This window comes from Zootoca vivipara, chromosome 8, assembly GCF_965207765.1.
Source record: "Zootoca vivipara chromosome 8, rZooViv2.hap1.1, whole genome shotgun sequence".
Classification (NCBI taxonomy): Eukaryota; Metazoa; Chordata; class Lepidosauria; order Squamata; family Lacertidae; genus Zootoca; species Zootoca vivipara.
This window is the reverse complement of record NC_142591.1, coordinates 17,343,499-17,359,937: the sequence shown is the minus strand read 5'-3', so window position 1 is coordinate 17,359,937 and position 16,439 is coordinate 17,343,499. Positions and strand designations below refer to the sequence as shown.

Genomic DNA, 16,439 nt, shown 5'->3' with positions numbered 1-16,439 from the left:
GATATGGGGAGAAGTGTTGAGCTTCAGCTTTTAGGGAGGGCTCCTGGGTGGGCATGGAGCAAATCTGTTCAATTTAGGTTCATCCATTAATGTATCATAGTCACGTAGAACCTATCTATAGTACAACAAGAAGTTCAGCAATAGGCAGCTGCCAAAGGTTTGATTGACCACTAAGCCTGACTTTAGCAAAGGAAGTTGCATTCTAGGGATTCTATTACCATTGTGAGCTAGCGTTGCCAAAGAAGCTAACAGACAAGAGAGCACAGGTTCAAGTTCCAATTTGATAATTTCCTAATAAATATTTTAGGAACAAATAAAGACATGTCTTTGGGATGCAGCGCTTGACCCTGTATATCCAATGTGGCAAAAAGAAGAAGAAGAAAAAGAGGCCACCTTCCATTTCATTAGTCCTTCCATTGACACTGGCTTTGTATTCTGCGTTGGGTTTTGCTGGAACTTTGCATCCCAGAAACTCTCTCTATTAGAAAGTTTGCTTCTTGTCATGTTGTATTTCTTCCGATGCATATGATGTCCTCTTTTGCCATTTAAAGCACCCTGGGGAACTAGTATTCCACCATTTCTGTGGTTTCAAAAGCGGCCTTTGCATTAGCCTTTAAGTGCCTCTTGGTAACAAGATTAATAAAACACTGGGTTACTTGTAAGTCAAATCAGGTGGAAAACATTTCAAGTAAGGACTGCAGTATTTAATATCTAAGTGCCAATGGTGCAGATCCCCTAGTCTACATGATGAATGTTCTCAAAGACCTTAAATACAAACGTTAAAGGTAAGGGTAGTTGATGAGGGGCAGAGGAAAACACGTTTATCTGCACAATTCATTTTCCCCAAGCATTTCATGCTGAATATATTTTACCAAGCTCTGATTAGGTGACAATTTCTAGATAACCTTTATACTTGCCACATCAGCTGTTTGCTAACCAATTTGCTGTAAGATTTTACAGCTATTCTGCCAGGAACAATGTGAAATCTAATGCAAACAAAGGGAACACTTTTAGCCTGCAATTATATATATGTAACTGTATTGCACTCTCTCTCTCTCTCTCTTTCTCTCTCGCTGTTTCCTTTTAAGATTTTGGATATGCCCAGACGAGGGATGAGCTGGTATAAACAGCTTGGCTTCACGTTCCACTGAAGACTATCTAGAGCTCAGTTGAAGGCAAACTGTCCAACTTGAAGCCAAAGGCACTTGAGAAAACAGTCAGCAGAGGAGAACGATGATAATACAACAAGGCTTGCTGGTGGTACTACTCTGGGTGTGCCTGCTCCACCCCTGCTTAACAGCAATGGTATTCAGCAGGACTACAGACCAGCAGCCCAAAAGTTTTGCTGCACGTGGAATAGGGAATGAAGGAAAAGCTCTGCACCGCCAGAAGCGAGGCTGGATGTGGAACCAGTTCTTCTTGCTGGAGGAATATACCGGCTCGGATAACCAATATGTAGGCAAGGTAGGCAATATGTATATCTTCTCCTATTCTTCTTATGCATTGCAGTGATTTAATGGTAGGAAATTATCTTTGAGGACTTCATTCTCAAATATATAGAGACCTTTTGTTTGTTCTGTTGAAAAAAAATAAAACCAAAAGCTTTAGAAATGGGAGTATTGGATTGAAACACACATTTATCTAATGTGGATTAAAAATCGTGTGATTTTTGCATTTCTGAATTTGTTGATTTGATTTTTGTATACAAAAAGCATTTTTGAGTATGACTTATATTTTATAGTTTGTACACCTTCCTCTGGAACACCAACTACCCTTCATCTACCAACATTGACTTTTCCTCTGATGAAAAAGGTGACCCTTGCTAACAACCCCCTTTTTTTAACATGAAGTGAAAATTTGGATTAGTAATTTCATGAGTGAAAGAGTTTTATGTTCAGTTGCATAGACCTAAAAAAGGACAAAGCTTTGTTCTCAAGTACTTTCGCCTGGTTTGAAAGAAAATTGCAGCTCTGGTGTAGTACTATAGATTTCCAAGGATTTTTATAGGACCCTATCCTAAGTATTACTTATGTATCACAAACTCTGGCTGCAGTAGGTGGCCATTTCAGTGATTTAATACCTGTAGCCAAATTGCAAGTGACCTAAATTCATTAAATCTTCCCCAAGTGTGAAAATTTGTGTAGCAGCTGACATCATCCCTACCACTCCATTATGACAGCATGCCATACACTAGGAAAGCCCTGATGGGGTTCCTTGGAAAATTAATTACCCAGACTTTCATAAACGGTGGCTATCGATTACCCTGCAATGAACAGGCCACAAACAAATACAGGTGAAACTCGGAAAATTAGAATATCGTCGAAAAGTGCATTTATTTCAGTAATGCAACTTATTATTTTTAATTTTTCTTTTAAATTTACAAATGCTTTCTTTTGGAAATTCCACAGTAATAAAACAAATAGTTACAATAATACAAAAATAAACATCGCCATTACATTTCATTAATTACATTCCATTTAAAATTGACCCGCCTAACAACAAATAATTGCAATTACAACAAATAATGGTGCTGTGGGTTAAACCACAGAGCCTAGGGCTTGCTGATCAGAAGGTCGGCGGTTCGAATCCCTGCGACGGGGTGAGCTCCCATTGCTTGGTCCCAGCTCCTGCCAACCTAGCAGTTCGAAAGCACGTCAAAGTGCAAGTAGATAAATACAGCGGGAAGGTAAACGGTGTTTCCGTGTGCGGCTCTGGTTTGCCAGAAGTGGCTTTGTCATGCTGGCCACATGACCTGGAAGCTGTACGCTGGCTCCCTCAGCCAATAATGCGAGATGAGCACCGCAACCCCAGAGTCGGTCACGACTGGACCTAATGGTCAGGGGTCCCTTTACCTTTACCTTTAAAGGCTTGATGTATCTTGCTTTGCATGTCATGCATCTATCTCATATATTGGTTTCACCTTTTAAGTTGCATTACTGAAATAAATGCACTTTCCGAATTTTACGAGTTTCACCTGTACATGGTATGCTGTAGGGTTCTGAAAGGGGGTGGGCTTACAGGGAACAGCCACCCCCCCATGAAATCCAGCTCTTCGAATGGCTCGGACAACAGTGGAGGGACAGGAGACAGGAAGGAGGAAGTGAGCGGAGCAGGCCAGGGCTCAGGCAGCATACAAGAGCCCTACCTGCTGCCTGTGATATAAGCAAGGAAGGAGGGGCCAGCAGAGAGTTCCAGCGGCGAAACAGCAGAGGGGCGTCCTTTCAAATTCACCCCGGAACTGAGGCGATCAGTGGCTCGCAAACGCAGGAGGAGGAGATTTGGGGTCCCCAAACTACTCTGCTGGGGGAGGAGCCAAAAAGCGCCATTGGGAGAATCTGATAGTACTGAGTAGACATGTTTTCATGAAGCTCTTGCCTTGTAAATAACTTTCACAATAAAAGTACTAAAGACAAGATGGTTTGGAGTGTCGTTGCTCGAGGGTAGCCAGCAACCGCCCTGACAGGTTCATTCTTAATCAAATCAAAGTTTGATTTGAGGCTGAACAGACCTGGACATTGTCCCTCATGAGGTCAGTCAGGGGTACCAACTTGAAAAAAATATTGGGGGGCCCAAGTAAGCCCCACCTGATATAACTGAGCACATGACGTGGTGTGCACACACCATTTAAATGGCAATGTCCATCAACTTGGGGCGGGCAGCCTCCTCAAATGTTTTATTGTGGGGTGAAGGGACCTCGGCCCCTAGGAGTTCGCTCCTGTGATCTCAGTGAGCACCTCCATAATTCTCAGCAATATGCTTGTTTTTCTGTGCAGTACATTTAGCGATATCTGATTGGGTGAGTCAATCTGGAAAGGGTTTGCTGGAGGAGAAAGTCTGAAAACTACTACACTAGAAGTGCGGAGAGGCCTGTAGCTTACGTTACCCGAAGTCCTGTCAGTGCGTAATCTTCCATAGTAGAATGTCAGATAAAATCCATGCTTGGAAACACTCATAGATGATACGTGAGTGATTCTATGTCAGAAGTGGCCGTGTGTATCTTCCCTATGGATAAATCCCTAGATTTTGGAGATGACTCTTGCATATCGCTATCAGGAAGATCTAAGAGAAACCACTTCCAATGTTACAGTATAAATGCGCACAAACACTTGTGAGTTTCTTGTGTGCCCTATGAGGGTGCATTTCTTGAAGCAACCATAATCTGCCCTCAGGGCCATAATTATAGCATCATGAAATCTAGGAGAGGAATCTATGGGACTGTGGGAACAAGGGATTTCTTTCAGCCAAAACTCACCAGAGCTCAGCTCCGGCACCTCTCAGGTGGGCACCATTGCCAATCTTTGAGAACAAGGGAGAAGTTCATAGTGAGCTCCAGCACCTCTTTATCTAGAATAATAGCACTGGATGGAACTCCTTTGATATTTAGAATACCTATCTGGAATCAAATAGAAGGACTGGGTCCCAGCATTATGCAGAGAATATTGATGGCGTAATTATATAATATAATATCTAGAGAAATCTCTACACACATTGGCAAAAGGATATTTCAGGGGAAGAAATGACAAGTCTTTTCTTTTTTAATAATAATAATAAAAATCCAAGAACAGGTTTGAACATATTTCATGCTCCTATAAAGGTAAATGTAAAGGGACCCCTGACCATTAGGTCCAGTCGTGACCGACTCTGGGGTTGCGCGCTCATCTCGCATTATTGGCCGAGGGAGCCGGCGTATAGTTTCCAGGTCATGTGGCCAGCATGACAAAGCCACTTCTGGTGAACCAGAGCAGCACATGGAAACGCCGTTTACCTTCCCGCTGTAGCGGTTCCTATTTATCTACTTTCATTTTGACGTGCTTTCAAACTGCTAGGTTGGCAGGAGCTGGGACCGAGCAACGGGAGCTCACCCCGCCACAGGGATTCGAACCGCTGACCTTCTGATCAGCAAGCCCTAGGCTCAGTGGTTTAACCCACAGAGCCACCTGGGTCCCACTTTCATGCTCCTATAGCCTGATCCTAACCATGTTAGCAGCTCTTGATGAAGACTGTCTGGCTAAAACAGTGGTGTTCTCTTTTTCATATATTGGGTCTGTTGCTCAGCTGCGTAGACTCAACACAAAGATCAGAATTAGTTATTATAGTGGACTTGCTGCCTGGCTTTGTGCACATTTGTCACTATTTTTGCTGAGTTCGAGTAGATTCATGTTTCAAACCTACATGCAGTTGGATTTCAGCCCCAATGAGATTAGTAGAAAACTTCCAGGGAATTGTGTTTTGGTATAGGGCCACTAGACCACAAAACAATTCAAATAGTTGGGGGAGCTATTCACACAGATCTATGCCTACAAATTAGTGTGCCATTCTCATCATCAGCGACTCATTCGGAGCCATTCAGGGATAGCCAGAAGGCTTTGTGCTCCTGTGCAAATTTTCTAGCTGAGGTTATTCAAGCGCATTCAAACTCTGGCATTTGAAACAGGAGATCTCTCCTTCCTCAAACCGTTCATCTCTGTTTTTAATTAGCACAATATTTTTGCATCTATGAATGGAGATATTATATTTTATGCCTTTTGATAAGCAGCAGATTCCCTTGGAAGGGAAGAAAAATAGATAAATATGGATTTGCAATAAGTCATATAACAGTGGAAGCTGTCCTGAAAGCATTCCATTTATGCCACATTACCCTGACTAAACATCCACATTGCATTATGTTGCTTTGCTCCATAACAGACACTCAACTCAAATAACCTCACATAATGTAATGTAACATGCCATATTACATATGCTTTATTAATTCAGATAGGCCAAATTGAATGGGGGGGGGGGGAAATCATTTTGTCCTCTTTGGCTAAGGAAGCTCATAAAAAGCACTCCAGAGCTAAAACATAAGATCTGACAATGTTCAAAACACCTTTGAGGGTGAACAGCTGCTAGAGGAAGGATTTTCAGCAGGTAACAGCAGTGGAGCCCTGATCTGTGTAAGGGAGCACTTTCCAGAATCGGGCTTTTTCTTCAGATACAAGTGGCCAACAAAAGCATGATCTTTAAAAAAAATGTGTGAATACAAAATGTGTACAGTGGTACGTTGGCTCTCAAACTGAATCCATTCTGAAAGTCCGTTCGAATTCCGAAATGTTCAACAACCAAGGCGTGGATTCTGATTAGCTGATTGGCCCCAGAAACAATTCCGACAGCCGAAACAGACGTTTGGCTTCTGAAAAACCTTTGCAAACCCAAACACTTACTTCCGGGTTCGCGGCTTTCAGGAGCCGATTTGTTTGTTAACTAAACCATTCAGGAACCAAGGTACCACTGTACTTTGATCTTAAATATATTGTTAAACTATGCACTATAAAACAATTGGATAATATAGGCATAGGAGGTAGAAAATACAAGCCTTAACTTGGCCCATGCAAGGAATTTGAGCCGTTTTCTTCTTATAACATCTTCCTTATTTTTGCCCTGCCAGAAGATCACAATGTGGCTTACTCCTTTAGTGAGCCACACTTACTCCTAGGGATGGTTGCAAAATCCAAGCCATCTCTCACCACAATTGAGTGGAGTTCATGTTTGACAGCTTTAACATGTCCAATGAGGCCAATGAAGCCAAGGACCCTTGGGGAGGATTCCCACAAATGTAATAGAACTAACCACAGGAGTGCCTAAAGGATAACATATTGTGTGGAAGTGTTAATGTGTTTGTAAGTGTTCTACAAGAAGGCTTCAGTTTCCCATCTATAAAGCATATTCAGAGATAATGAGGCACTGGGGTGCAAGGAAGAAGAAAGGAAGCCGAACGTTTCTCATTCATTAACACCAAAGGAACATGGCACTAGATAGCGGCAAAATTCTCAAAGGCCACAGCTTATTTGTAAGTGAAAGTCAGTGTTAGTAATCAACAATTCTGATCAACACTTCCTACCCAAGAGCTAAAGTTGACTAACTTATTCTTCCTATTTGGCTGTTTGCAGCTTCTTTCAGAAACTTGGTTGCATGGATTTCACTTTGAGGAAAAATAACAAGAAACAAAAGCTTTTGGCTGAGGGCTTCATTTATTAACAATTATTTAGAAATATAATGCCTTTATTGTCAATGTACAATCTGTGTACAATGAAATTAACCGAGCCTCCCCCCTCCCACTCAATCTCATTGCACTCTGTGTGCTTGTCACACAACACACCAACCCTGAAAGTCAGTTGCACTTGCCTTTGTTACCAGTAGTTCTTTTTAAGGATGCTTTGCAAATTATCCCCATCATTTCCCTGGCTAGATTTTTGGATACCAAACTAACTGTATATGGAAAAGCCTTGTCAATCTTTGGGGTTCATTTGTTTGTTTTTCCTCCCCAAACTTTGTTGAGACTACTGGGCACTTTCCTGCAGACAAATATAAGGAAGTTGAATGCAATGACCACACAAAGGACAATTGTTGTCATCATGCAATCCCATCATTTATTTGTTTTGTGACTTAATCTTTTGCACATCTACTGAGAAGTAAAAGCCCACTGAGTTCACTAGGGTACATTCCTGTGTATTGGAGTGCAGTCTAAGTTACTGTGCAACGAGGAATCATTGATGATGAAATCACATCATGACTGTTTTTTGTGGGTGAATGCGCATATGCACAATGCTCACATTGGACACCACCAACTCATGGAACAATAAGGAAACAACACAAGGGGTTTTCAGGTAGATCCCTCACTGTGAGAAGTGAGGTTAAAGGGAACCAGGCAGAGGGTCTTCTCGGTAGTGGTGCCCACCCTGTGGAACGCCCTCCCATCAGATGTCAAGGAGATAAAGAATTACACAACTTTTAGAAGACATCTGAAGGCAGTCCCGTATAGGGGAATTTTTTAATGTTTGATGTTTTATCTAGTGTTTTTATATTTTGCCGGAAGCTGCCTGAAAAGGCTGGGGCAACCCAGTCAGATGGGCAGGGTTCAAATAATAAAATCACCACCATCAACGACTAAGCACTGTTGCTAACCTGGAGGTGGGGAGGTGTCAGGAAGGGCGGTGCAGTTCTGATGCAGTAGCAGAAATATCAGGCTGGCTCTGCTGGTGCATTTGCACTGCGCCAACCTCCCTGCTGTTTGGCCCCTCTCCCTCTTCTTTCCTGTAAGCAGCGGTGATTCGGCTGTCAAGAGTTCAGATGAGTACCCCCACACACTACACTGTCCGCTCCCGATGCAAACTGATATGTGCAAATGGATTTGAGGACTGTGCAAAATGTTTTTTGCTAGACCATATCCTTGCATTCATGTCCTAATCCAATGGTTTTCAAACAAGGTGTTTGAGGAATGCTGGGGTGGTTTTTTTTAGAAGCTCATTCGGTTTCTAGATAATACCAGCAACGGGCGATATGCATCTCTGAAAACAGCTTTCTCAGACCACCAATTCTTCCAGACACTGTTATTCTGGGGAACGTTTCATGTATTCTAGGCTGTCCTCTTAGCTCAATATTGAGCACATGCCCCGGACATTTTCATTCCCAAAGAGACATCCAAATAGTGCCCCCTGAAAAGTTTTTTTTAAAAAATTGCTGTGGTAGTCTGACATCATTCTTGCCTTCCTCTATCTCCCCTCTCCTGCTGCCTGAAGAAAGTTGCTTTGCCAGTGTGGTGTAGTGGTTAAGAGCGGTAGACTCGTAATCTGGGGAACCGGGTTCACGTCTCCACTCTTCCACATGCAGCTGCTGGGTGACCTTGGGCTAGTTACACTTCTTTGAAGTCTCTCAGCCCCACTCACCTCACAGAGTGTTTGTTGTGGGGGAGGAAGGGAAAGGAGAATGTTAGCCACTTTGAGACTCCTTAGGGTAGTGATAAAGGGGGATATCAAATCCAAACCCTTCTTGTTTCATGACAGAACCAGACTATTCAGCCACTAGAATACTTGAAAACCATGTTCCTCACAGATGTTTAGCATTCAGAGCTCCAGTTGGAAGGATGAGCTAAATCCTCACCCCTTCTCTTGACAGTGTGTGATCAAGTCTTGGCAGGATCTGGGTCATTCGGCCAGTTTAGGAGAAGAGGGGAAAAGTGATAAGGGACAGAACTGTTGCAGGGGGGCAGAATCAGTTCCCCAGATTGTTTGGGGTTGGTTTTGCTTTAAATGGATGGCTTGTATGCAGAGTGAATGTGCCTGTGGAGGCATATTTTTTTCTGCCTTCCACAGGGACAATCAGTTGACCCAGACTGGCTTCACGGACAGTGCTAAAGTCTAGAAGCAAAAGCTATTGTCCAAGTAAAAGATTTCAAACTTAAAGGCTGTGTAGAGTAATACAAGTCAATTAAAAAACAAAAGGGTAGAGTTCTAGAAATATGATATTCATCAGTTCAGCTATGAGTTGATTCTTTTCTTTGTAAATGAAAATCGATATATTTAAATATGCTTCCCCAGCTAATGAAAACAGTGATGAATCTGTAGGGCATATACATGTAGGAGGTATATTGGATTTTATTATTGGACTATAACTTTTATAGTAATATCTGTCATTGGATGAAGTGGGGGGGGGGCATTCCAAGAATTCATAACTGACATAGTAGATATATTCTGTTCATAAGCCTGAAATTGTGCCAGGGCAGTGTCAGAACAGCAAGTTTGAGGATTATAGCTGAACAGCACAATCCCGTGGTCCCTGGAAGGGCATCCCAGGATCCAGAAAATTCTGTGGATCATCATCTCCACAAGAGGTTTGACCCAAGAAGCCATAGTGAGGCATTCTGAGGATATATCAGGAGTAGATGGGAAGTAGTTTTTGACCCTCTAGATCAGGCATCCCTAAACTGCGGCCCTCCAGATGTTTTGGCCTACAACTCCCATGATCCCTAGCTAACAGGACCAGTGGTCGGGGAAGATGGGAATTGTAGTCCAAAACATCTGGAGGGCCGAAGTTTGGGGATGCCTGCTCTAGATTGAGGGCGCTTTAAGTTCCCCACAATGCTCCTGGAATAGGGGGAAAGTACAATAGCCGTGGGACTGGCATAGTTATTTTATTGATTGATTGATTGATTGATTGAGTTTATATATCGCCCTATACCTGAAGGTCTCAGGGCAGTTCACAGGAAAAATAGCAACATATATAATCAGAATAAAAACAACAACCCAATAACCGCCCCCCCCCTCCCAAGAGCCAAGTTTTAAAAGGGTATAGGATGTCAAACAGATCAACCAAAGGCCTGGTTAAAAAGGAACGCTTTTGCCTGGAGCCTAAAGGTTTATAATGAAAGTTCCAGGCGAACTTCCCTGGGGAGAGCATTCCACAGAAGGGGAGCCACAGAGCGGCTGGGGAAACCCAGCCAGATGGGTGGGGTATAAATAATAAATTGTTGCTGCTGTTGTTGTTGTTCTCGTGTTGCCACCTTCTGGACCTCTTGAGGAGGAGGCACACGAAGGAGGGCTTCAGAAGATGATCTCAGGGTTCAGGTAGGTTCATAGGGAAAGAGGCGGTCCTTGAGGTACTGCGGTCCTGAGCCATTTAAGGCTTTATAGGTCAAAACCAGCACTTTGAATTGTGCCCAGAAACTAATTGGTAGCCAGTGCAGTTGGACCAGGATTGGTGTAATATGCTCAAACCCCCTTGCTCCGGTGAGCATCTTGGCCACTGAATTCTGTGTTCCCATTGGGATAACTGGCAGAGTAAAGATTGTTTAAAATTGGGGTGCGGGGTGGGGAATGAAAGGAGGAAGAATGTGTGGGCGCTAACACATCATGAAGCAGTGCTAGAGCAACTGTTTTGCATAAAGAATGTGTCAAGTTAAATCCCTGTCCATGGCATCTTTAGGTGGGACTAGAAGGGACTCTCTGTCTATAAAACCTTAGAGAGCCACTGTGAGTCAGAGCGGACAACGCTAAACTAGGTGGACTTACTGGCATGATTTGTTATAAGGAAATAATCAAAGAAACTCTAGAATTGAAAAATTGAGAATCTACCATCTCTCAGTACAATTTGTAATCCTCTTTGAAAATATAGTTTTAGAAAGGACTTGAATCCTTGAATCTTATCTTGCACCAGTAGTATTTCTCAAACTTTGTCGAACTTAGTCTTTCCCCTCAACACTGATTAAGTATAGAGCTAGAAATTCCAGTTAATTTCTTATTGAAATCTGATATTTAAGATCCATTTATGAAACGTTTGCCCAAAGCGTTTTGTACATTGTGAAAAGGTATGCTGACTCTTGAGGGAAATGCTTAAAAGCAATATATTCTGCATCCTGTGACTACTCACTGACTTTCAGTGTAGGAAGCACATTTTGCAGTGCAAACATAATACCTGGCTCTAATATAGCTTAGAATCCTTTTGCCCTTCTTGCTGCCTGCCCTTAAACAGGTTTTGTGCAATAAAAGTCCTCGAGACATTTATGTGGCAGCAAAGTTGCATGACGTTATGCAGATCTCCAAAAAACGCGAGCACCATCTTGGATTATCATAGAGCCATTTCAGAATGCAAAAGAGTACACAAAAGGAAGAAGGAGAATGGACTTTGGGTGCACCTAGTTTGTTGACCAATTCAGAAAATAATAACGGAAATAGATGTGTAGATGGATTAAGAACAGCAACACACACACAGAGAGAGAGAGAGGGGGGGGGAAACAACTGTTTTAGTTTAGTTGTAACAGCTCTGTGATTATTATTTAACTGACACGAATATTTCACTACATCTGAGGTCCCCTGAGAACAGACTGTATATACATTTAAACCAGTAGTTCCCAAACTCCGCACCCCCATGGGCCTCTTGAAAATTGCCGAGAATCTTGGCGAATTGCTTAATTATTATTTTGCCTATCTATTGTAACCATTGTGATGCACCTTGCTAGCTTTCTCCGTGATTTTCAGTTGTGTCTTTATTGCTTCTTTTGTTTCTTGTGTTGTATTTTCATGTGTTACAATTTGAGCTCCAAACAATTCACTTTGTGCTATTTCTAAACATGCTGCATATCACTTGAGTGAAGCTCAATGTGTGGAAAGCCATGAGTAGTCCAGTGTTGGTAACCTGGTGTTGTTTTAAAAAAAATCTAGTGGGAAGAGGGCTGTGAAGTTGACTGTAGCAGTGGTGCATTATTATTATTATTATTATTATTATTATTATTATTATTATTATTACAAATTATTACAAATCAAACCAAATTACATTAATTTTATACAATTTCTTAAAATCAGGTTTCCTGCTCCTGTTTCAAACATATGGTGATCATTTTCTCCCGTAGCTGCATCATTTCTTATTTTGTGTCCAATTGTCATCCTTCTGTAGTGCAATTAATTAAGGTCAGTCACAAGATCCAACGGAAATGAAAGAGCTGTTATCTAAGGCTAGGTTACGTGTTTTTTTCCCCCGACTCTTTCTTTTGCCAGCACACCCCAGAAAATTCCTGGGACATTGGTCTTTACAGCTGATGGCCCAGCCATCTTTTTGTCTGAACAATATCCTTGGGAGGCCATCTTGTTGCATCATTCCTGGAGATGTTGTAGCCCCATTTTGAATGTGGCCATGGTAACTGCATTGGCGACTAGGCTTCCTAGTTTATTGGATCAGCTCTTACCTGTGAAACAAGACTGGATTATTATTTTCTAAAAAAACAAACAAACAAAAAACAACAACACACATTTGGCCACGTCGCAATTTTTGGAGAATTTATTGCATTTCATTGTCAAGTATGGGAGCTCCCCTCTCCCTTCTGGTGGCTCACCAATAAGAATTAATGAGCATTTGGTAGATTTATAGTTCTTTTATTACAGCATTCTGTTACAAACACAAACAGGCAACCCTCCATAAGGATATCAGCTGCCTACTTTGACTCCTGCCTATTTTGACTCCTCCCCACTTCCGCAGGAAGAAGCACGCCAATGGGAAGTTTCTCCCCCCCCCACACACCTCCATTGTTCTCTGACACGCTCAGACCTCCGAGTTTGGGGAAACTCTCGATTGATGAATCGTCCAGCTGCTCCCTCCCTTCTGGTTGCTTAGCTACGATCTCATACCGGTAGCTGGGTAGCTCCTCTCTCAACTGTGCAGCTTCTGGGTTTGCCTGTCTCCCTGCTTCTGGGAATGCTGGAAGCAAAGGGGGGCAAATATAACAGAAATCTCTAAGTTAAAGCTGACCAAACATCCAGAGGTAGCATTATGAAGGACTTGCTCACAAATTTATTGACAGCTGCACAAATTGTGATAGCTAGGAAGTGGAAGGGGCAAGCAGAATATAAAATGGAAGGACAGTACAAAGAGGTGTGGGATATAGCTATTAATGATAAATTAATATGTACCATTAAGGTAAGATGGGGAATACACAGCAGAAATGATTTTGAGGAGATATGGAAGGTGTTTGTAGAATTTGTGCTGTTAAAACAGAAAGGGTCAAACCATCACAAGAGGTGTTGCAATTTTGGGAGGTTGGATAGTTACGATGGAATGGTCTCGGTGGAGGGGTGCACATTCTTATTAATTTATGATTACCATATTTATTTATGATAATAATAAATAGAAAAAGAAAAAAGAGGAAAAAGTCTTGTGTGGAAGCTAAAACCAATTTAAAGGAGAACTATATTTCAGGTGACATTGTGGGTTAAACAACAGAGCCTAGGGCTTGCCGATCAGAAGGTCGGTGGTTTGAATCCTGGTGACAGGGTGAGCTCCCATTGCTCGGTCCCAGCTCCTGCCAACCTAGCCGTTCGATAGCACGTCAAAGTGTGTTATGTACTGAGCTGAATCCTAGAACAATAGGATCCAGAATGCAGCAGTCTGGTTGATCCGCAGGAGCCACTCAATCCAGCTCCAGGTGGAAGTGAATCAGCAACCTGATTGGCCTGCAGGAGCAGCCAATCAGGCTGTTGGCAGAAGTCAATTCGCAACCTGATTGGTCCACAGGTGCATCCCTGAAGTAGCCAATCACGCAAGGCCCATTGTGTAAATAATGTATATAAGCAGACGTTTTTGGGAAAGAGCCATTCTTCTCTTCTTCTTCTATTGCTACTACAAGCCAAATAAAGAGCAAGAAATTCACTCTTGACTCAGAGTATATTTCAAAGTGCAAGAGTATATTTCAAAGTGCTCCGGCGGGAAGGTAAACGGTGTTTTCGTGCACTGCTCTGGTTCGCCGGAAGCGGCTTAGTCATGCTGGCCACATGACCCGGAAGCTGTACACTGGCTCCCTCGGCCAGTAAAGCAAGATGAGTGCCACAACCCCAGAGTTGTCCGCAACTGGATCTAACGTTCAGGGGTCCCTTTACCTTTTTATTTCAGTCCTCAGATTGGTTCAGGAGGAATGGCTCAGGTGAGCTTGCTTGGGGATATGCAAATATATTCAAATTCCCTGAACCTCCCTAGTTGGCATGTATGCTGAAACCATCCACTTATTTCCAGCACCGTCGTGCAAGCAGATCAAAAAATAATGGGCTACTGTGCCAGAAATGAAATTTATTATTAATTCTGGTTTCCTAACAAGGTAAGGAAGCAATCTGTCTGTTGGTTTCCACTGAGGGAAATTAGTTTCATGGGGTTTTATTGGTGCAATAACTTATTGGGGGTCTAATAATGATGATTTGTGCTCTTAGCAGGGTCGGTAAATCTGCAGGCGAGATTCGAGGGGCCATGTTGCTCTGCTTTTTAAAGGGTCCACAACCATGAAACCTATGTAGTTTTAGTTTGTATTCGCACAGTCTCCTTATATAAATCATTCAGTACATCAGGGTGGGAGCAAGGCTAGCTAATGTTATCCTCTGGGGGGACTCAATGGTACACAGTCCTGACACACACACACACACACCCATGTTAAAAGTGTGGCACTTCACCAGCACCATTTTTTTTCTTTAAAAAGAGCATTGGTTTTCCTGCTCCTCCTCCTCCTCTTGTACACATTTGGTCTATCCAGAATGAAGAGGGTTTCCTTTCACATATCACCTGGCATATTGCTCCAGCCTGCAATTCTTTAGAGAATATTCATACTGAACGGCCTTTCACTTGACCTGAATCATTAAAAGGTAAACTAACAATATAATAATAATATTACTTGCCTCATTATTTTTATGAATGATGCCGAGAGAGAGAAGGAGCACTTCGGCAAGCGAACTCATCAGAAATTCTGCATTTATATTTCCTATGGCAGAAGACGTGTTTCTGACTAATGAGGATTATGAAGTGCTACCTGTGTTTGTGGAAATGTTGAAAGAACCTTCTGCTATTTGAATGCCCCCGACAAAGTGCTCAGAACACAATTCCACTTAATTAAGACATTTTAGCCACTATGGTTTGAAAGGACCATTTTGCACGGCTGTTTCTCAAAGTTGCAGAGCAAAGAAGACTGATTGCTTGGGTTGCAGAGGGTTGGGGTTAAACAAGAGACTCTGCTGCCTTTTGTGGTTGTTGTTTGGACAATGTTTTTATGATTGTACTCAAGTGAGCATTGCTTCAAACAATATGACTAACTTCCAACTAACTATTATGATGTTTAATGTTGGGTGGCTTGGTCTTCCAGATTGGTGATTGTGGTGGAATAAAACCCATTCCACTCAGGAAACAACTTTGGGGGGAGTTATTGTTTTCTTGAATGCCAGCTGTACATTCGCAAGACAATGCCGACTTTGAATTCTGGTCCGTAATGGGTGCTGCCACAAAGTAATGCCGTCGCTGCTGTTTACCAGGGCCCAGAAACCTTAGGGGTGGGCTCCACTGCAATAATTCCTGCAAGCTCTCTGGTATCGTATCCCATTCCCCAAATCACCGAGGAATGAGAAGTAATAGAGATGATGCCAGAATTTGTTGAATGTTCTCATTGCATGGTCCAAGTATGCATGGGGCAAAGGACAATTTAGACTCACACATACTTGCCTATTAGTGTTAAGAAGCTAAGAACTGCATGCACATAAGTATATGACCATGGCGGACTTTGGGCTGGCAAATTTCAGCGGATAGGCGCCCCCACCTCTTATGCTCCATTCTGCAGCTTTCTTTTGGCGCCCCCTGCAGGGTGGCACCCGGAGCACCCCAAAACTGCCTCTGTACATGAAATTCCATGCTTGCTCCATCTCTCCTCTGTCTGCACCTAGCACTGAAGCCAGTGGGCCGACTGTGGCGGGAGGCCAACTCCCCACGTGGCATAGAAATGGCATGGGCTGCTGCAGGAAGATGCAGGGGTTTCTATCCATCAACTATGAGCCCCCAGCAGGCTAAACTCTCCATCTGTCACTCTTACCTGTCTGTGTGTGTGTGCAGACAGTTATAGGAAGTTGGGGCCAAACTTCATGTTGGCTAGTACTGCTGATAGGTAGCTCCATTCTAAGCAATCAAAGGCCTGGAAGATATCTTGGGACATAGTTGTCAGTGAGAGTTGAGTTGCTTTGCTATGTTCGATCAGATTTAATAATTTCCTATTGGGCTCTGTTACACTATTGTGACCAGGGACAAAGCCTGTCTGGGCTGGTGCTATTAATTTGTGCAGGGATTTTTTTTTAGTCAATTAGCCTAGATTGATGTGGAAATCTTGTTGTCTTAGT

At 42.7% G+C, this 16,439-nt stretch overlaps 1 protein-coding gene and 1 long non-coding RNA gene across 5 annotated transcripts in view; one reads left to right on the top strand and one right to left on the bottom strand.

The window, feature by feature from the left end:
* LOC148684743 (uncharacterized) overlaps positions 1–16,439 on the bottom strand; it is a 617,223-nt gene that overhangs the window by 169,431 nt on the left and 431,353 nt on the right. The gene's annotated exons all lie outside the window — the stretch shown is intronic.
* CDH10 (cadherin 10) overlaps positions 1–16,439 on the top strand; it is a 129,394-nt gene that overhangs the window by 48,618 nt on the left and 64,337 nt on the right. For all 4 annotated transcript variants that reach the window (XM_035125727.3, XM_088675108.1, XM_035125731.3 and 1 more), the window contains one exon: positions 1,089–1,464. In XM_035125727.3, the coding sequence (XP_034981618.1) occupies positions 1,234–1,464 (231 nt within the window). In that variant the 5' untranslated portion in view covers positions 1,089–1,233. The remainder of the gene's footprint in view (positions 1–1,088; positions 1,465–16,439) is intronic.